Source organism: Schistocerca nitens, chromosome 5 (assembly GCF_023898315.1).
Source record: "Schistocerca nitens isolate TAMUIC-IGC-003100 chromosome 5, iqSchNite1.1, whole genome shotgun sequence".
NCBI lineage: Eukaryota > Metazoa > Arthropoda > Insecta > Orthoptera > Acrididae > Schistocerca > Schistocerca nitens.
In genome coordinates this window covers 463,092,980-463,114,666 of record NC_064618.1, presented here as the reverse complement: position 1 = coordinate 463,114,666, position 21,687 = coordinate 463,092,980, and the positions used below count along the sequence as shown (strand labels likewise).

Below are 21,687 nucleotides of genomic sequence, written 5' to 3'. Positions count from 1 at the left end.
TTGAATCTGGGTAGTATGTCATCCTATCGCCTTAAGCTTGTTTGTTTCTTACAACTAATTTTACTCCCTTTGCTTTCATTGTTAAATTGTAACTATTTTCTTAATTCCTACTTTGTTTGCACCATGTTCCCAATTGCACTTTGCCTTTTAATTAGTAAATTGCATGTACAAGATAAGATTTAGTTCTTAAATGTCGGACTACAAATCCAAGTGTTTGGTGTTCAAGCTGTGAGAGTCCTGGGATCTTTGCATTGTCATTTTATTGCTTCTGTCCCTTCTGGAAGTGCTTTGTTAAATTAAACAACATGAAGATGTGGTTTTGGGTCCACCTTAAACTGTGGGTCTCCCATCTATCAGGCTGGGTGACTGGATTTGGAAGGTCATGGGGAGGCAAGGGCCTTTCCTGGTAAACCACTGCTTTCTTCAACCCATTTGTCAGGTTGGTGACAGTTGTACCATTGTGAACATTTCATTCTTCCAGGTGCAAATCCAAAGTAATGAAAAAGTTATTAGAAATTTGTGTATTGTGAATGGAAACCTTTCAGCATTTGTGATTCCATTATTCAAAAGTGTCTCCCACATGTCGTATACCAGCTGTTATGTAAACACTGTTTGGTCTTTCAGATTGGCATGATTACCACCAAGATATCAATTACATTGGATGGGCATAGGCACAGTGTATATACTGGCAATACACAATATCCTGTTACAGAGCATGCTCCATAGCATGACAGTGGTGACCTTGGTGCATGTTTCACCATACATACCATCTGAATTCTTCCCCCAGACATGAGTTTCTCAGAACTCTGCAGGTGGGAACTGGTGCTACATGTCCTTGGTTTTCACCACCCACTAGATCTTAATATACATTAATTTCTTCAATCTCAGCACTTCCTCACAGTAACTACTCCATTCTTCACTCCGTTCTAGTTTTTTATATCTTTCATTTTCTGAACTGTATTTTTCACCACCCCCTTTTCCCCATCTCTCACATATGATGCAATTAGTGTTTTGCTGTCATTAACTCATGCCCTATGTTTTGATAGTAATTTCTGTCTTGCACATTACTATATCTTCCACATTTAAGCTCTTGAGTTTTCAAATCTCATCAGGTGCAGTCTCCAACAATCATTCTTTCCATCTCATCCTGTCTGGTGAGTCTCCCCTGACCCGGGTTCTGAGTGACTTTTCCGAACTGAACCACTTTTGCGCTTGTCCTTCACGCCTTTTTTCCCCCACTTCAACCATTTTGCCCGGAGGAGGAATCATTGACTCTGAAAGCTTGCAAGCTGTAATACCTTTTGTATGTTGCTTGGTGAATAGATTTTTTATCTATCCAGTGACATTATATTATCTAAAAGTATTAGTTTCATTATAAATTTGGTATCATAACTAACATTTATCTTTTGTTGATCAATTTACCCATTGATTCACAGAAATCATTTTGTGTAAGTTCTGGGATAAGATTGAGATAAAAGCCAATTCCTGCTTCTTCTGTGTAGTGTTGTTCAGTGTTTTCAGTGTGGAATTTCTATTAAAAGTGATAGGATTAAATGCGGACTAATCAATTTCTTTAAAACAATTTTCTCTGTGTTGTGTAGTTGGAACTGCCTCTCCCCCTCCGCATTCCTCTCCCCCCTCCGCATTCCTCTCCCCTCACCTCCCACTTTCCCTCCCCTTCCTCTCCCTCTCCCCCTTTCCCTCCCTCTTCCTCTCCCCTCCCCTGCACTCCACCTCCCCTCCCCTGCACTCCACCTCCCCTCCCCTTCACTTCACTCCCCTCCCCCTCTCTTCTCCCTGCACCCCCCTCTCTTCTCCCTGCACCCCCCTCTCTTCTCCCTGCACCCCCCTCTCTTCTCCCTGCACCCCCCTCTCTTCTCCCTGCACCCCCCTCTCTTCTCCCTGCACCCCCCTCTCTTCTCCCTGCACCCCCCTCTCTTCTCCCTGCACCCCCCTCTCTTCTCCCTGCACCCCCCTCTCTTCTCCCTGCACCCCCCTCTCTTCTCCCTGCACCCCCCTCTCTTCTCCCTGCACCCCCCTCTCTTCTCCCTGCACCCCCCTCTCTTCTCCCTGCACCCCCCTCTCTTCACCCTGCACCCCCCTCTCTTCTCCCTGCACCCCCCTCTCTTCTCCCTGCACCCCCCTCTCTTCTCCCTGCACACCCCCCTCTCTTCTCCCTGCACCCCCCTCTCTTCTCCCTGCACCCCCCTCTCTTCTCCCTGCACCCCCCTCTCTTCTCCCTGCACCCCCCTCTCTTCTCCCTGCACCCCCCTCTCTTCTCCCTGCACCCCCCTCTCTTCTCCCTGCACCCCCCTCTCTTCTCCCTGCACCCCCCTCTCTTCTCCCTGCACCCCCCTCTCTTCTCCCTGCACCCCCCTCTCTTCTCCCTGCACCCCCCTCTCTTCTCCCTGCACCCCCCTCTCTTCTCCCTGCACCCCCCTCTCTTCTCCCTGCACCCCCCTCTCTTCTCCCTGCACCCCCCTCTCTTCTCCCTGCACCCCCCTCTCTTCTCCCTGCACCCCCCTCTCTTCTCCCTGCACCCCCCTCTCTTCTCCCTGCACCCCCCTCTCTTCTCCCTGCACCCCCCTCTCTTCTCCCTGCACCCCCCTCTCTTCACCCTGCACCCCCCTCTCTTCACCCTGCACCCCCCTCTCTTCTCCCTGCACCCCCCTCTCTTCTCCCTGCACCCCCCTCTCTTCTCCCTGCACCCCCCTCTCTTCTCCCTGCACCCCCCTCTCTTCTCCCTGCACCCCCCTCTCTTCTCCCTGCACCCCCCTCTCTTCTCCCTGCACCCCCCTCTCTTCTCCCTGCACCCCCCTCTCTTCTCCCTGCACCCCCCTCTCTTCTCCCTGCACCCCCCTCTCTTCTCCCTGCACCCCCCTCTCTTCTCCCTGCACCCCCCTCTCTTCTCCCTGCACCCCCCTCTCTTCTCCCTGCACCCCCCTCTCTTCTCCCTGCACCCCCCTCTCTTCTCCCTGCACCCCCCTCTCTTCTCCCTGCACCCCCCTCTCTTCTCCCTGCACCCCCCTCTCTTCTCCCTGCACCCCCCTCTCTTCTCCCTGCACCCCCCTCTCTTCTCCCTGCACCCCCCTCTCTTCTCCCTGCACCCCCCTCTCTTCTCCCTGCACCCCCCTCTCTTCTCCCTGCACCCCCCTCTCTTCTCCCTGCACCCCCCTCTCTTCTCCCTGCACCCCCCTCTCTTCTCCCTGCACCCCCCTCTCTTCTCCCTGCACCCCCCTCTCTTCTCCCTGCACCCCCCTCTCTTCTCCCTGCACCCCCCTCTCTTCTCCCTGCACCCCCCTCTCTTCTCCCTGCACCCCCCTCTCTTCTCCCTGCACCCCCCTCTCTTCTCCCTGCACCCCCCTCTCTTCTCCCTGCACCCCCCTCTCTTCTCCCTGCACCCCCCTCTCTTCTCCCTGCACCCCCCTCTCTTCTCCCTGCACCCCCCTCTCTTCTCCCTGCACCCCCCTCTCTTCTCCCTGCACCCCCCTCTCTTCTCCCTGCACCCCCCTCTCTTCTCCCTGCACCCCCCTCTCTTCTCCCTGCACCCCCCTCTCTTCTCCCTGCACCCCCCTCTCTTCTCCCTGCACCCCCCTCTCTTCTCCCTGCACCCCCCTCTCTTCTCCCTGCACCCCCCTCTCTTCTCCCTGCACCCCCCTCTCTTCTCCCTGCACCCCCCTCTCTTCTCCCTGCACCCCCCTCTCTTCTCCCTGCACCCCCCTCTCTTCTCCCTGCACCCCCCTCTCTTCTCCCTGCACCCCCCTCTCTTCTCCCTGCACCCCCCTCTCTTCTCCCTGCACCCCCCTCTCTTCTCCCTGCACCCCCCTCTCTTCTCCCTGCACCCCCCTCTCTTCTCCCTGCACCCCCCTCTCTTCTCCCTGCACCCCCCTCTCTTCTCCCTGCACCCCCCTCTCTTCTCCCTGCACCCCCCTCTCTTCTCCCTGCACCCCCCTCTCTTCTCCCTGCACCCCCCTCTCTTCTCCCTGCACCCCCCTCTCTTCTCCCTCCACCCCCCTCTCTTCTCCCTCCACCCCCCTCTCTTCTCCCTGCACCCCCTCTCTTCTCCCTGCACCCCCCTCTCTTCTCCCTGCACCCCCCTCTCTTCTCCCTGCACCCCCCTCTCTTCTCCCTGCACCCCCCTCTCTTCTCCCTGCACCCCCCTCTCTCCTCCCTGCACCCCCCTCTCTCCTCCCTGCACCCCCCTCTCTCCTCCCTGCACCGCCCTCTCTCCTCCCTGCACCGCCCTCTCTCCTCCCTGCACCGCCCTCTCTCCTCCCTGCACCGCCCTCTCTCCTCCCTGCACCGCCCTCTCTCCCTCCCTGCACCCCCCTCTCTCCCTCCCTGCACCCCCCTCTCTCCCTCCCTGCACCCCCCCTCTCTCCCTCCCTGCACCCCCCCCCTCTCTCTCTCTCTCTCTCTCTCTCTCTCTCTCTCTCTCTCTCTCTCCATATCCCTGAAATAATGACTGAGGTACTTCATTTTCTTGCAGGAACACTCTGGCAACTGGGATGCTGATGACAGTGATACACCTGGTTTTACGGGTAGATCGTCTAACTACTACTTCAAAAACATACAAAGTGCTGATTCAGACAGCAAAAGAAGTAAGTTTTATCGTTTAATCATTTGCTGTTTTAAATTTTTTTGAGTTTGTATAAGTTACACAGATGGAAAATTTTTATGTACAGCACTGAAGTTCCTGGTGGACAAAAGAATGTTCCTGAGTACACTGAAAAAAAATTTAGAGCCTTATGTTGGTGTGCCTCAAGAATATTTCAAGATAAACAGAGTACGTACCAGCCAACAAGAGCAGGAGTGTTCTCGTCTTTCAGAAAATCTTAAGTCTTTCCGTGATGATGAAAAACTTATCATTAAACTTGAAGGAGAATTCAGGGGAAAGGTCCATTTATTGTGTCCAAATAATACTGTAGAGGTAAGTCATATTTCAAATCTTTTGTTTTCAGCTCACTAATAGTTTGGGAACTTGCCTTTGGTGTGTGTGTGTGTGTGTGTGTGTGAGAGAGAGAGAGAGAGAGAGAGAGAGAGAGATGATATGAGATAATGATGTGAAATACCTCAGTCTTCAGCTACATCATATTTTGCCTGACACACAAAATCATTATTTAATTTCTTTTCAGACTAGCAAATTTCTCTGTGAGTGGATTATTGGTAAAGGAATGACAGTAGGAGAGGCAAAAAAGGAAATATTAGAAGAGGTAAAGAAGAAGCACGACTTGGATATTCCTTTTGATAGGTGAGAAGATTTTTGGTTGAACATATACGTGGGAACTGCATACTACTTATAACACATACAGAGTTCCCTAGTGAGTAAATTATCATAAGCAGATGAAGGCCTTGCTGATGGAATGCTGTGTCTTTAACCATCCTTTTTTTCCTTTGCTCCAATTGTAATTTATGCATTAAATTTTAGAGAATTGTGTGTATGTACTTCTTAAAATACTAAGATCCCAAAATTTTACTTTTGCAAGGTTAAGAGGTACCATATCAACAACTTCCATAATGTAAAACTCTAGATACAAATTTGAAAATATTTGTCGTTAGTTCACACACATTATGTCAGATTCTAATTAGAGGAGGGGGGGGGGGGGGGGAGAGAGAGAAGGAAGAGGAAGAAGAAGAAGAAGTAGAAGTAGAAGTAGAAGTTACTGCCCCACTACATCCTATCAGTTAGCACCACAGTGTTTTTGGGGCACATGGAAATATTGTTAAAAACCTTTAAAGCAGACAAACGTGTTGGGCATGGTGGTCCCTGAGTGTCCTTTCAAATCACATGATTTAGCACCACTGCCCTTTATTGTGTGAGGTTTTGTGCTAAACTGTTGCTAACACACACCGTGACAGACCTGGTCATAAGAACATTTGAGGCCACAGCATTTATTTGCAACTTGCCAATAATTTATAAGAGTGTGCACCAATTGTTTCTTCACTTTGGAGGCAGGAATTAGAAGTATTCATTGGGGGGGGGGGATGATTTGAGAAAAAAGTGTTTCAAATTTAATTTCTGTTTTCTTTTTCACCACTGACTTTGTTCATACCTACTGTTCTACTGTACTTGTTAGACTAATCATTCATTCATGGTCTCAGGACATCAGAAAAAGTAAAATACAATGGAACCTCACATAATGAGCAAGACAAATCATAAAAAATGACTCGCTTAGCGAGCGATGTTTCGCATAATAAGTGAAGGTGATTGAGTGCGACATCACCAGCTGTTCACAGGCAGCCAGGGAAATGTTCAGCATTATGAATACCTTCCATTATTGGCAACAGCATATGAACAATGTCTTTAGTACGTACTGCAGTCTGGTTTAGTGCTCTTTCTGCTACTGTCTTAGTACAGCTTGTGATCACACACTTTTCCGACTTGTGTTGACACAGTGTTTCTTCGTGTGCAAATTTTAATAGCCTTTGTAGAAATGTCGCTGAAGATAAAGCCGCAAGATGATGACCATAAGAGGCCTTATAAATGAAACAGAAAACATTGAAAATGCAAATGTGCTGTGACTGTTGCTGGTTCAGCTTGCATGCTTAATTGCTCTACATCAACTATTTGTACTATCAACAAGGACAAGATCAAGGAGATACATGCTTCAAAGAGAGGGACAAGAATACCTAAACAACGGTTTCGTATTCTGGATTATGTCGAAATGTTGCTCCTTATATGGATAAATGAAAAGCAATTGCAGTGAGACATTATTAACGAGAACATCTGTTGTGAGAAGGTGAGAATGATTTTTACTGACCTCGTTAAGAAAATGCCAGGATCATTAGTGACCTAAGAAGTGTTTAAGGGAAGCCGTGAGTGGTTCAAGAAGTTTAAGAGAAGAACCAGCATACACAGCGTTGGGAGGCATGGTGAAGCAGCCGACTCCGACACAAAGGCAGCAGAGAACTTCACCAGCAACTTCAAGATGCTTGTAGATTCTGAGGGTTATCTGCCACAACACGTTTTTAATTGTGACAAGATGGGTATATTTGGAAAAAGATGCTGAAACGTACCTTTATAATAGCAGGAGGGAATACATTGCCCAATTGCAAGCCAATGAAAGACTGTCTCACATTGCTATTTAGTGCCAATGCAAGCCTTGATTTGAAAATTAAACCACTACTTCCTTACCATTTGGAAACTCCATGAGCCTTCAAGAAGTGTGACGTCCAGAAGAGTATGTTTAATGTGATTTGGAGGTCCAGCAACAAGACCTGGGTGACACATGATCTTTTGGAGGTCCAGCAACAAGACCTGGGTGACACATGATCTTTTCTGTGATTGGGTCAATAAAATGTTTGGTCCTTTGGTGACAAAATATTTGCTCGAGATGAATCTGCCACTCCATGTCTTGCTTGTTATGGACAACGCTCCTGCTCATTCTCCAGGCCTACAAGATCACCTCCTTGAAGAATTTCAATTCCTTAAGATCCAGTTTCTGCCTCCCAACACCACTCAATTACTACTCCATCCTCTGAACCAACTTTAAGAAGCTCTACACTAAAGCACTCTTTGAGCATTGTTTTGAGTTGACTTAAACTACCAATCTCACTCTGAGAGAGCTTAGGAAATATCACTTCAACATCGTTGCCTGCGTCAATATGATCGAAAAGGCATGGTAAGGGGTTACCAAGAGAACTCTCACTTCTGCTTGGAAGAAGCTTTGGCTGGAGTGTGTTGTTGAATGTGACTCTGAGGCATTTGAGTCGGTACCTGTGGAACCTGCAGTCAACAAGATCGTGTCTTTGACCGAGAGCATGGGACTAGAAGTGGATAACAGCGGTACCAATGAGATTATGGAAGTTCATGTTCAAGAAATGACCACAGAAGTGCTTATGGAGTTGCAGTGTGTGCAGGAAGTTGTTCAGAGGAGTTCTTCAGAAGAGTAGGAGGCAGTAACAGCAAAAGCAGCTATCTTGTGGTACAATAAGAGAAATGCAGAAAGCATGGGAATAGGTTGCACTGTACATTGAAAATCTTCAGCCCAATAAAACAGAAGCTATGCGTGCTATAAATTTATTTGTCGATAATGCTGTGTCAAATTTTCGCCAAGTGTTTAAGTGTTAACAGAAACAAACGACCAGTGGCGGCTATTCTGTAAGAGCACATGAACAACTTAACATTTGACACCTTATGGATGTATTGGTTATTTTTATTTGAATGCTGTTAAATGTAATGTAGACACGGTAATCTGAAATACGTGACACTGAAACTGTTGCGCTGTGCAACATTGCTCGTCTAGACTTCATAAAGCTTGGCATCAGGGTGCTGAGCACACCTTCTCTTGTGCACATTTTAAGGAGCTTCTGTGCATGCACAACTGGCGTGACGTTATTGCCTTATGAGCCAAATACATACAGACTTGATAAACAATGTGCACAGTTTGCAGGGTGCACTGCTAGCCCTTACCACTCAACTACAAGTTTATGTTAATGCCAGCAGGTGGTAGCACACTGCAGCAGTCTTTTACCCATGTTTGCTTGGCAGAAATCCTGCTAGGCAGTAGCACACTCCACAGGTATACCAATTTACTCACTATATAGAAAATTAAATCAGCCATCAGAATATAATTATACTGATAGATTACATTAAGTTTAGGATTCTATCATACAGTAATCCATTTGAGTCACTGAGAACCATGAAGCACCAAATCGTCATTTGTGAGACTGTAGCTTTTATTCACGCTTCTGACAGCTGTTGACCTAATTGTGGGTCAGGCTTATCTGTACTGCAGGTCCACGTTGTACGTGTATCTGAACGTTCACAAAAGGCTCTCTCACTGGTTTCTCTGATATTTACTTAAGTATGGGGTAAAGGTGTCGAAGACTGTGCTTTTGATCCTTATGGCTCTCAGCACCTCATTTGTATCTTAATCAAGTGACCTTGTTGGTAGATAGTACTAATTGAATGCAATAATTTCCGCAAATGGCAGTTTGTGTTTGGAGTTTGTTGTTTACTGTGCAGGAATCAGCTTCCCTGTGTAGTGTCAACATGAACTCTGTTGTACATGTTTTAAGCATTAACAGAAAAGAAAATGACCAGGAAACGTTAGCTGCAAAGAAAGTAGGCCCTCCCAGACCAGTTCTGTTATCCAAAAAAGTGACAAAATGAAATAATCGTGACTACAAGTTAACATCTAACAAAGAAGTGTATAACATGTGTAAGTTGTTGTGTGGGTGCAATGTAAGAATGTCTGATTTTCACCCTTTAATTAATTCATTACCTAATACATGAATTAGGGATCTTGTAATTTGTCCGAAAAAATAAAAAAAAGCCTGAAAACTCCCACTTGCACAAAAATGCAAAATGGAGAGTAGCAAAAGCTTTAACACTATATCATTCTTGCCATAAACTGTACTTAATTATGTACAAAGCAACAAAATTACACACAAACAATTCTTCCTCTTTTCAAGCAAGTTATGCATATTATTATTATTTCTTTACTTTCTCAGACGTTAAGTCTGGTTAAAAATGGAAAGTGACGCGGACCTTGATCAAGCGTCACTTCCTTTTAACTGTACGGTATATGTTACATTGCATTTAGGAACTTTCGGGTAATTGAACATATATCAATAATTACAGATTTCTGTAGTTGTATATATAAGTTTGGATGTAGCTGTATTGCATTGATGTACTGGTGGATATTGTGTGGTATGACTCCTGTAGTTGATAGTATAATTGGTATAATGTCAACTTTATCCGGATGCCACATGTCCTTGACTTCCTCAGCCAGTTGGATGTATTTTTCAATTTTTTCTCCTGTTTTCTTTTGTATATTTGTTGTATTGGGTATGGATATTTCGATTAGTTGTGTTAATTTCTTCTTTTTATTGGTGAGTATGATGTCAGGTTTGTTATGTGGTGTTGTTTTATCTGTTATAATGGTTCTGTTCCAGTATAATTTGTATTCATCATTCTCCAGTACATTTTGTGGTGCATACTTGTATGTGGGAACATGTTGTTTTATAAGTTTATGTTGTAAGGCAAGCTGTTGATGTATTATTTTTGCTACATTGTCATGTCTTCTTGGGTATTCTGTATTTGCTAGTATTGTACATCCGCTTGTGATGTGATCTACTGTTTCTATTTGTTGTTTGCAAAGTCTGCATTTATCTGTTGTGGTATTGGGATCTTTAATAATATGCTTGCTGTAATATCTGGTGTTTATTGTTTGATCCTGTATTGCAATCATGAATCCTTCCGTCTCACTGTATATATTGCCTTTTCTTAGCCATGTGTTGGATGCCTCTTGATCGATGTGTGGCTGTGTTATTATTATTATTATTATTATTATTATTATTATTGACAGCAACTGAAGTTGTATAAGTATGGTAAGCTTAACTGTTATACAGCAGATGCTATTAATTTCACACTGTGATATTTATGTGTATTTAAAAATTTGCAAACACCCAGAATGTATACGTACGAGCCGCCACTGCAAATGACTATAGATAGCTTCCTAGTAAAAAAGAATTAATAATGTATTGTGAATAATAAAGTACATAATAGTGTATTTGTAATTTTCTTTGAGCAAATGGCATGAATAGGATAAAACTTTTAGTACTTTTCTGCATGGAACACATTGCCGTGTTTTATACTAATTTATACGGGATAAATTGTTATGCTTAATGAGTGTTTTGCACTACGAATAAGATTCTGGAATGAATTATATTTACAGTGTGAGGTTCCACTGTATATGGCCTTTAGATTTCAACAATACTTGGAGGTCCAGTCACTCAGACAAATTTCCGTCGTAGAAAACTAGTCATTTGTTCCATTATTTGAAATGTTACTGACACATTTTTGTGTACTGTATCTTAAAGGCTAATACACACTAAAAAAAAAGCTCCAAGGCTTTCCTCATGTTTTAGTGTTGTGATAGAGTACAGATTTTACAATAATGAAATGAAAAGTACAGTTATCCTTCCAAAAAAAAAGGAATGTGAGGCGAGCTATGGAGCAACTTAAGGAGTTATTGCTGTTTGTATAGAAAATTCTGAAGCATTCTGGCATGCAGAGAGAGGTGCTGCAATCAGGGCAATACTAGCTTATAACTCTCATGCTTGCTTTGCCAGCAGATTTGTTTTGTCTTTCGTGGATAAATCTTGTAAACCCGTGTTCGAAGCTGTCAAGTCATGAAAATCACTTGTAAAAAATACAATGTGAAGACAAAACATAGCTAAATTGTAGTTACAGAAGCAGTATTTTTAGCAATAATATTACTGATCAAAAATGGTAGCTGATTGCTGTATGAATCTTCTTCAAACCGTTCCCTCTCAAATGTTCCTCCCTCTGATTAAAAATCACTGAATTATTCTTCTAGAAATTCCAAAATTTCCTGCTCATCCAATAAAGGTGACACATTTCCAGCAGAATTACAGCGAACAGAAAAACTTTGGGTACACACATGAAAACATGAGCACCCAATCACTCAGTCGTTCTTGACAGCATCTCTTATGTTCACTATTGCTTCTTTCAAAGTAATTTTAGAAATTGACAGCAGAAGTCAGCACCTGTTATAGAACAAGTAGCAATATGTCTGTTTATTGTTCTCGTACGAGACCGTCCAGGCATTTGCTAAACCCTAACTTGTTGGATTGCAATGCGGTATAACATGATTCATCACTCCAAATCACTAATTTCTCAAGCATTGCTCAGCATTGACTACAGAAATGTGTGGTTCATGATGTGCTGGTTGACCATTGTAGCCTGTTCTTTTCAACTCCCTATGCATAGTCATTGTGCAAGCTGGACTACTGGTAGCACTTCATTATTCATTAGTGACTCCTTCCACTGATTTCATACCATTTTTTTTTTTTTTTACAGCACACCATGCCCCTCTGCCTGGTCTTGGTTTAGCTATGGTTATTCCTTCACATTTCCACTTCACAATCACATCACCAACAGTCAAGTTGGGAAGCATTAGAACAGTTGAATTGTCCCCAATGAATTTGTTACTGTGACACCCAGTGACTAGGCGATGTTCAAAGTCACGGAGTTCTCCCGATCGACCTATTCTGCTGTTACTGCTTTCTTTACTGACACTGCAGTACTCACGACCTCCTTTTATACTGGTCATTCTACTTCCCATCACACCTGGTGGTCAATTCTGCATTGCATTCAGGTTTTTAGATACTTTAGATCAGATAGTGTACTTCGTCTCTTAAAGCAAATCATCTGTTAGCATCAGAATTTCCAGATAAGTGACAGATTCAGTATTTGGACTAGATGGGGTTTGATCTAGAGATCTGCCTTCCATGGTCAACACTCTACCACTTATGTAGAGGGACCTAAGGACATTATAATTTTGTATTTTTTTAACAAACTTTTTCTTGTGTTTATCAGAAGACTGTGCATCAAAAAAATGAAAATCAATTCTATGCTCTCCTTCACTGCACAAAGTCCAAATTCTAGCAGTTCACTCTCTTGATATACAAATTATATTTCATAATTTAATTGGATAGACAAAAAATCTATTCATCAAGTGGCAGCAAAACACACACACACAAAAGAGAGTTGTAATGTGTGTATTCTGCCACCACTGGGTGAGTAGATTTTTTATCTATCCAACTAAATTATTTTGTCATAAATTGCTGGTTTTCATTGTTCAATTATATTTCATGATGGTCTTCATATTTTTCACTTCACCAGTTGTCCACAGCTTGTGGTCTGGTGGTTAGCAGCATTGCTTCAGTATTACAGGGTCCTGGGCAAAATTCCCAGCTGGATCAGATTTTTTTCACTCAAGGAATGGATGTTGCTGTTGTTTTAATCATTTCATCTCATTTTCATCATAGAGACACACAAGTCACTGATATGATGTCAAACATAAAAGCTTGCACCAGGCGACCAAGCAACCCCGGACAGGGTTTCCTGGCCATTAATGCCATACAGTCATTTCATTTTACTTAATCAATTACCATTTCAGTTTCAGGAATGTACCTATCTTTATTTCAATGATATCCTACCCTTACACTAACACTTACATGGCAGTTTCCCTGCCTCTGCATATACCTGAGGTTCTTCTCCTAACAAACCAAATCACATATTTTAGTGGTTTCATGTTTTAGTGACATCCGTCTGTGGCTGGCTACCACTAAATTAGTGGCCCCAACATCTGTGTATAGCAGTCCATCACAATATTCTTGAGTTCTGTGTTGATTAAGAGTAAAACTGAATGTCATTCTTCCCTTTTTGTTTCAATCAAAGCATCTCCCCTCTTCAGCCTGGGAGGAAATAAAATACTGACAATGTAATGAGTCAGTTTGCCTTAGGATGTAACATTGTTTTACATGTCACTCCAAACTAACATCTAAGAGACAGTTGTGACCATTATGACCCTTTCACATTACCATACTGGTTGTAGTAACTTTAAATGTTAGTACCTCTTAGCACCTTTCTTTTATCACATACGTGTGAAGATACTGTTTTAATTTTCACTTAACAGTAGGGGAGTTTCGCAGGACAGTTTGGAATCTGTGGGCAGTGGTTAAATTAAAATTTACATAACTCTTCCAAAAAATTACATATGACACAGCACCATTTGTACAAAATAGTTTTGCATTTGATTAATTCTGTGATTTTCTAAAAAGCCATTTCTGTCTGGTCATAAGTTAGTTCAGCAAATCACCTTTGTGAATGTTCTACCATTCTGGGCAATAACCGCACCTTTAAAAAAAAGAAGATATTGTTCATTGTAAGTTTTAAAATGATGTTTTATTTGTTGTGCTTTTGGCCGGTTTCGACTATGGCCTCTACAACCAGCATGTATAAAAGCGTATCAATTACAGAAGAGTGAATTACAAAACTTGTATAACAGTCTAAATAACTTAAAAACTAATAAAAGACAAAAGTTGTAAATTTGGGATTTACTTACATTTGAAATAGCTTCATGCACCACATTGCACAGGATATGATGTGCACATTGATTTGTCAATCCATGTGTGGGCCACAGATAAATATTAGTGTGCTCTGTATTGGATATGATTGGGAGGAGAGGAATAGACAATAAAATACGTGGAAGTTCCACTTATGGTACAACTTGAGGGCAAAGTAAACACATAATTCACTACAGAACCACATTATATCATTTTCAAACTTCAAATAATGTGTTTGTTACATCAGCATACTTACTGAAGTCATAATTAGCTGTTTTAACTTATGTGAGAGGTATTCTCAAAGATAATATGTATTGATACTGGATATCCACACATGTTACTGACTCTGTTCCATCCTACTTGCTATGTAAATAAATCATCTGAATAAAATACAGCTGCAACATAGTTTGATGACTCATACTCATAAAATCAAGTTAGGAAGAGGAAGAATAAAAGTGGGTAAGTACTCTAAACATCTGTTACAGTAAAATACATAGTTCACTAGTGTTATCTGCTTTTCAGTACAACATAATACATGCTTGAAATTCTGTAAAAAGTTTCTATTTTTGAAATCTGTTTGTTCATTATTGAAAACAGTATAAATTTCAGTTTCTTAAAAAAACATTAATTGGCCTGCATTTATTGTGCCTGCTATCACGCAAATGTCCACTAAATTTTATTTTTATTAGTCTTAAAGTGTTCTCTTAAACGTATGATGAAGCTCCTACCTGTATGTCCTATAGCTCCTACCTGTCTGTCCTATATAGAATTTGTCACAGTCACCACATTTAATGTTGTAAATGCCAGATTGTTTATGCAGTTACACTTTCTACACATCATGATGAAATATTTTGTTAAGTTCGCCAGTATTTCAAAATCCTTAAATCCTAGTGCAAACATATCTGACGTAGGACCATAATATAGCTGTACAACATATTTAGCTTTTTTGTTTGGTTGCTGCTTAGCTAATGTGATGTGATCATTGGACATCTTATTCTTGTTGTTAACTTTCTGATTGTATATTGCTGCAACTATTTTATTTCCATATCAGTTCTTGACAACTGCTTCATCCATTATATTCGGTTTCTTGTTAATTTCATTGCTATCTAGTGGAACATTAATTACCCTGCTAACCATGTGCTGAAAAAAAAAAAAAGCTCTCATGTGAATGAGAGTGACTTGAATAACTGTGGATGACTGTGTTGGTCGTGTTGGTTTTCAGTAAACAACAAACTTATGGGGGCTCTTATTGTTATTAATTTTCAAATCTAAGGAGGTAATTGTATGTTCCTTTTCTAGTTTCACTATGAAACTAATTTGGGGATGTAGATTAAGGTACCATTATAGAGCTAGTGTCCGCCTCCATAGCTGGGTGGTTAGCACCACTGACTTTCATGCATGGGGCCCAGGTTTGATTCCTGTCCAGGTCAGAGATTTTATTTGCTTGGAGACTGGGTGATATTTTGTCCTCATCATCATTGACATGCAAGTTGCCAAAGTGGTATCAAATAAAGAGTTGCACTAGGCAGCTGAACAAACCCACATAGGGTCTTCCAGCCGATAATGCCATACGATATTTTATTTTTCATTGAGCTAATGTATTGCCAGTGTATATTTTGTAGAATATTACTTTGTCAGTAGTGTCTGTATTTATCAAAGAATTTATTTGAACTATTATTCCCAAATATGTCTGCTAGTGTACCTGCAATACAGCTATATAGGACAGACTAGTAGGAGCTTCAGCATGAGACCAAGAGAACATCTGAATACTAGTGAAAATAATTTATTATCATTTTGTGGGCATTTGTGCAATAGCAAGGACATTGTTGTTGTGGTCTTCAGTCTGAAGACAGGTTTGACACAGCTTTCCATTATACTCTATCCTGTGCATACCTCTTCATCTACGAGTAACTACTGTAACGTACAGCCTTCTGAGTCTGCTCACTGTATTCATCTCATGGTCTCCCTCTACTATTTTTACCCCCACCCCCATGTTTCCCTCCAGTACTGAATTGGTGATCCCTTGATATTACAATGTGTCATACCTACTGATCCCTTCTTCTAGTCAAGATGTGCCCCAAGTTTCTTTTCTCACAATTCTGTTCAGTACCTCCTGATTAGCTACATGATTTACTCATTTAATCTTCACCAATTTTCTCTATCATCACATTTCAAAAGCTTCTACTCTCTTTCTCTCGAAATTATTTTATTGTCCAAGTCCGTACATGGCTACACTCCACGCAAGTACTTTCAGAAAATACTACCTCACACTTGAATCTGTTCTCAGTGTTAACAAATTTCTCTTCTTCAGAACAGCTTTTCTTGCCATTGCCAGTCTACATTTTATATCCCGTCTACTTCCGCCATCATCAGTTATTTTGCTGCCCAAATAGCAAAACTCTTCTACTACTTTTAATTGCTTTATTTCCTAACCTAATTCTCTTAGCATCATGTTATTTAATTTAATTACATTCAATTTTCCTCATTTTGGTTTTGTTGATGTTCATCTTATATCCTCATTTCAATACACTGTCCATTCCGTTCAACTGCACTTGTAAGTATCTACGGTTTCTGACAGAATGACAGTGTCATTGGCAAACCTCGAAGTTTTTATTTCTCCTCCCTGGATTTTAATTCCAACTCCAGTATTTACTTCAATTTCCTTTACTGTTTGCTCAATAAACAGATTGAATACCATCGGGGATAAACTGCAACCCTGTTTCACTCCCTTCGCAACCACTGCTTCCCTTTCATGTCCTTCGACTCTTACAACTTCCGTCTGGTTTGTGTACATATGTAAATAGCCTTTCGCTCCCTGTATTTTACCCATACCACTTTTAGGATTTGAAAGAGTATTTCAGTCAACATTATCAAAAGCCTTCTCTAAGTCTGCAAATGCTAGAAACATAGGTTTGCCTTTCCTTAATCTACCTTCTAAGATAATTCTTAGGGTCAATATTGCCTCACATGTTCCTACATTTCTCCTGAATCCAACGAAGCTGATCTTCCTCACGGTCGGCTTCTACCAGTTTTTACATTCTTCTGTAAAGAATTCATGGTAGTATTTTGCAGCCATGTATTATGAAACTGATAGTTCAGTAATTTTCATACCTGCCAGCACCTGCTTTCTTTGGAATTGGAATTCTTAGTTCTTGAAGTGAAGTGTGAGAGTATTTTACCTGCTATACATCTTGCTCACCAGATGGAAGAGCTCCGTTGTGGCTGGCTCTCCGAAGGCTATCAGTAGTTGTTGTCCACTCCTGGGGCCTTGTTTCAATTTGAGTCTTTCATTGCTATGTCAGATTCTTCATGCAGCATCATATCTCGTCTTCATCTACATGCTTGTCCGTTTCCAAAATATTGTCATCAAGTACATCTCCCTTGCATAGGTCCTCTATATATACTCCTTCCACCTTTCTACTTTCCCTTCTTTGCTTAGAACCGGGTTTTCATCTGATCTCTTGATATTCATACAACTGGTTTTCTTTTCTCCATAGGTCTCTTTAATTTTCCTGCAGGCGGCATCTATCTCTCCCCAAGTGGTATGTGCCTTTACCTCTTTACATTTTTCCTCTGGCCATTCGTGCTTAGCCATTTTGCACTTCCTGTCGATCTCATTTTTGAGATGATTGTATTCGTTTTTGCCTGCTTAATTTATTGAATTTTTATATTTTCTCCTTTCATCAATTAAATTCAGTATCTCTTCTGTTACCCAAGGATTTCACTAGCCCTCGTCTTTTTACCTACTTGATCGTCTGCTGCCTTCACTATTTCACCTGTCAAAGCTATCCATTCTTCTCTACTGTATTCCTTTCCCCTGTCCTTGTCAGTCGTTCCCCAATGCTCTCTCTGAAACTCCCTACAACCTCTGGTACTTTCAGTTTACCCAGATCCCATCTGTTAAATTCCTACCTTCTTGCAGTTTCTTCAGTTTTAATCTACAGTTCTTAACCGGTAAATTGTGGTCAGAGTCCACATCTGCCCACAATTTAAAATCTGGTTCGGAAAATTCTGTCTTACCATTATACAATAAACCTGAAACCTTCCAATGACTCCAGGTCTCTTCCATGTGTACAACCTTCTTTCATGATTCTTAAAACAAGTGTTAGCAAATTGTGCTCTGTGCAAAATTCTACCAGCCCATATTCACTCACTATTTTTCCTTCTCTTCATTTTCCTACCATCGAGGAAATCCCATTTGTGCTCACCCTCGATGTATATATTATCTTTGATTATATCTTCCACATAAGTTAAACCAGCTAATTAAGACTTCAATCTGTATGTTGAGGTAAGCAATATATTATTTGTAGTTCACACGTGATGTAGTGTGGCTGCGTAGCAAATAGATGTTAATTTCACACTCAAGTTATACTGTATGTAGATCTTTCACACATCTTAATGTTCCTTTTTTTCTGATTGTTTTCAATACTGAGTATGCTAATATTGATGTGTGGCTCCACATGTGGACTGACAAATTGATTTGTACATCACATCTGATGCAACATGATGCATGATATTATTGCACATGTAAATAAACGCCAAATTTATGACTGTGTGTCGTAGATTGAGCCTGTGGACCCAGATACAAACAAGGTTTGCCAACAGAATTTTTGCCGGGTCTTGTTTGTTTGTATGTGTAAAACTAATATTGGAAATTTTGCGTTCCAAGGCTTTAATGGCCAATGTCATTAATGTACTAGATGACAGGTTGATTTCAAAGTAGTCCTGGGTATCTTGAAATGTTTTGTTTTTTGTCCTGTGGTAATTGATCGTTTAGCAGCTGTATGTGGTCCGTCACTCTTTTATGACTTTTAGTATGCTCAGAGCATGAGCTTAAATTTTTCTTCTTTTCAGTGGAGTTACTCTACAATGAATATTTGTGATAAGTTAAAATTGTGGTGGGTCACTACTCAATTCTGAATCCCTGCCTTTTGGGAGGCAGTTCTCCACCAGTTGTGCTATTTTTACCCATCTCACGGAAGGTTCTCTTGCTTTGCTGATGTACTAGAGCCTTCGTTTAAAGGGTACAGTGGTATGTTAACTTTAACCACAGCCTTGATGTTTCATTGAGGTGATATTTTTGTACGTTTTAGGAGAGTTCGTGCTGTGGTGAACATTGATGAGAGTGCAAAAAGTATATCCTTTCTCCCAGAGCCACTGGTCTAGTTCTCCCAGTGCTGCTAATCCAGTAGCATAGCATGAGAATCCTTGTGGATCTTGCAAGTATGGAGAGAAGCAAGCCACAAGTTGAAATTTTAAGTTTCGTGCACAGTCAGTTGCTCAAAGATTCTGTGATTGTTGGAAATAAGATCAGAGAGGCATTTGCTAACAATCGTTTACAATCTTTCACCATGAGAGGTCATGGTGTCAGGTAACTACTGACCATCAGAGAAGCACCGGATTTCTGAAGAGCATTAATGCAGGTCTAGGTAAAGTGTGTGGTATAAAGACCCATTGGCTACTCATGGTCAATTAACAGAGTAAGCTCACTATGTAGAGTCAGTACTGTACTGTTTATTAATTTTTTCTGAAATCCATTAACAGGTGTAGATTGAGGAAAAAAACTTGGAAAACCCCTAAGAAAGTTTATCTGAATCATCAGCAGTTTGAAGATGATGACCTAAAACTCTTTGCTAATTGGGAAATGTTCCTACAAGAGTTGCCTGGACCAGAAGTTGTTACCTCAGTCAACCAGCTGATCCTATTTGTGCGTCGTTGGTGCCCTTCTACTTATGAATTAATGCCATTTGAGGAAATTGTCCTCGACAACAACAATATCACTGATACAGAGATCAAGAAAAAGGTATGTACATTGTCAGCTGTTTGCATGTTGTAGTGTTCGATTATTAATGCCAATCTGCTTGATTGCATTAAAATTTTAATGTAAGATGTACACTATAACTGTTTATGTGGATTGTCTGAGAAGAAATAAAATGTAGGTCATTGTGCTGAAGAATTTGAAATAAAATCGTAGAAAGTAGAAAAAATGTTAAAGTAAAATCATAGTTATGCTTGCCACTCGGATACGTTTAAACATGTTTTGTCTTATGTGTGAATGGTGTGTTAGTTCTCATTATCTTACAAATTGCACCAGATAGCACTTAATGCCAAGTCATATTTTTAAGCTGTTGTTCACTCCTATTTCTTTTCAGCTGTCCCATCGTGATGCTAAGGTCATTTGTGTATGACCTTTCATTTATTTACAAATGTCCTATCCCTATCAAACTAGTTCTCTGTTAAGAACAACTAAATTACAATACCATAACATACCAAATATCCTTGAAAAAGTGATCTGCAGATGAATAAAACTGCTACAACCATTACTACTACTACTACTACTACTACTACTACTACTACTACTACTACTAATAATAATAATAATAATAATAACAATAACAATAAGTGTTTATATAGATCTGCTACATTCTAGGTAAATATGAAAATTAAAAATTGACTGAAAACCACCCAAAATCAAATATTATCTACATCAGAACTTGTTTGATAGCTGTTATAAGTTTTAAGATTTCAACAAATGCAGTAAGACCATTAATACATTTTGTCTTTACTTGAAAATCACCGCATTGTTATAGTCTTATTTGCAATTTAAGTTATTTTACTTATTTTAGTTGTTATCATGAATTCACTGTGTTGCTTTTTTTAGTTGGCAGAGCTAAGTGGTATTCCAGAAGAGAATATAGAATATGCAAAAGTGCAGACACATTTCCCTGCGGAAATTTCTGTCCTAGCCATCCAGAAAGACCTCGAATGGAATGCTCACTCACCACAGGATTCGTGGCACCTTAATATGCTTGAGGATGGTGAAATACTATTTTACAGGTATTTAATTTTGCCTTAATTACATTTTACCAGTTTTTTTTTATGTGCACTATGATTTCATGAAAATCGTGTAGCAGATCTCGCTTACTGACCTGTACTAAGCTAGATATATAAAATGATATAATGTATGTTGATAACCGCAGTGTCCTGTGTTTTATTTGGCAGGGATAAAACCGAGCCTGTAAAGGAGCTGACTAATGAAGAACGGAAAGAAATAGCTAATAGGGAAGGATCCCGTGTGAATAAACTGGGTTCAGTATCCTCTTATTCCCCTCGAAAAGAAAGAGCTTTAAAAATTTATGTTGACTCGTCGCCTAAGAAACGGGATGAAGTTGATGAACTTGACTGAGGTGTGAACATTTTAAGTGACTGGTGAAGTTTACTGAATATTGTGTAATGTTGTATGTTCATGAAGCAGTGATATTTAAATGAACTTCTGACTGGCAGTTAGGTTGGCTAATGACAAAACATGTTGATGTGTGCTGCATTTGAGACTTGCGTGATATTGTTCTGACCGTCGCCATTGTGCAAGGATCGTGTACCTCTGTTCCAGACTGATCGGCCAATTGCATTTGGTTTGTGTTTGTAGGTATTTTCTATGTAGTTTTTATAGTTAATTTGTGTACATATATACATATATATTTATATACATAAGTGATTTTCCTTATTTGTTTAATATTTGCCCAGTGTACCTTAAAACATATCATGTTGCATTTGTTAATAATTCCCTGACCAAATTTTGTGGAGCTAATATCTGATTCGTTAATACAGCTTCTCAGAAACAGTCTATCTTTCATTTTGATATTTATTTTATTTAATCTCGGATAGTCATATGCCTGCACACAATTCTGGTAACACTAAGAGATTGTTTATCATTACACTCATGTATTATTTATTAGGATTCATTTAGTTAGTAAGAAACTTACTTTTGGTAGTATGGACCAAGGCAAGCAGTTTATTCAGTAAACT

The 21,687-nt window shown here is 40.8% G+C and overlaps 1 protein-coding gene across 4 annotated transcripts in view; it reads left to right on the top strand.

Annotated features, from left to right (window-relative positions):
* The window catches only part of LOC126260928 (ubiquitin carboxyl-terminal hydrolase 47-like), a 155,854-nt gene extending 134,482 nt beyond the window's left edge, over positions 1 to 21,372 (top strand). For all 4 annotated transcript variants that reach the window (XM_049958425.1, XM_049958427.1, XM_049958429.1 and 1 more), the window contains 6 exons: positions 4,490 to 4,601; positions 4,686 to 4,930; positions 5,136 to 5,251; positions 19,426 to 19,684; positions 20,543 to 20,718; positions 20,884 to 21,372. In XM_049958425.1, coding sequence (XP_049814382.1) covers positions 4,490 to 4,601; positions 4,686 to 4,930; positions 5,136 to 5,251; positions 19,426 to 19,684; positions 20,543 to 20,718; positions 20,884 to 21,067 — 1,092 coding nt within the window. In that variant the 3' untranslated portion in view covers positions 21,068 to 21,372. The remainder of the gene's footprint in view (positions 1 to 4,489; positions 4,602 to 4,685; positions 4,931 to 5,135; positions 5,252 to 19,425; positions 19,685 to 20,542; positions 20,719 to 20,883) is intronic.
* The last annotated feature ends 315 nt before the right edge of the window (positions 21,373 to 21,687 follow it).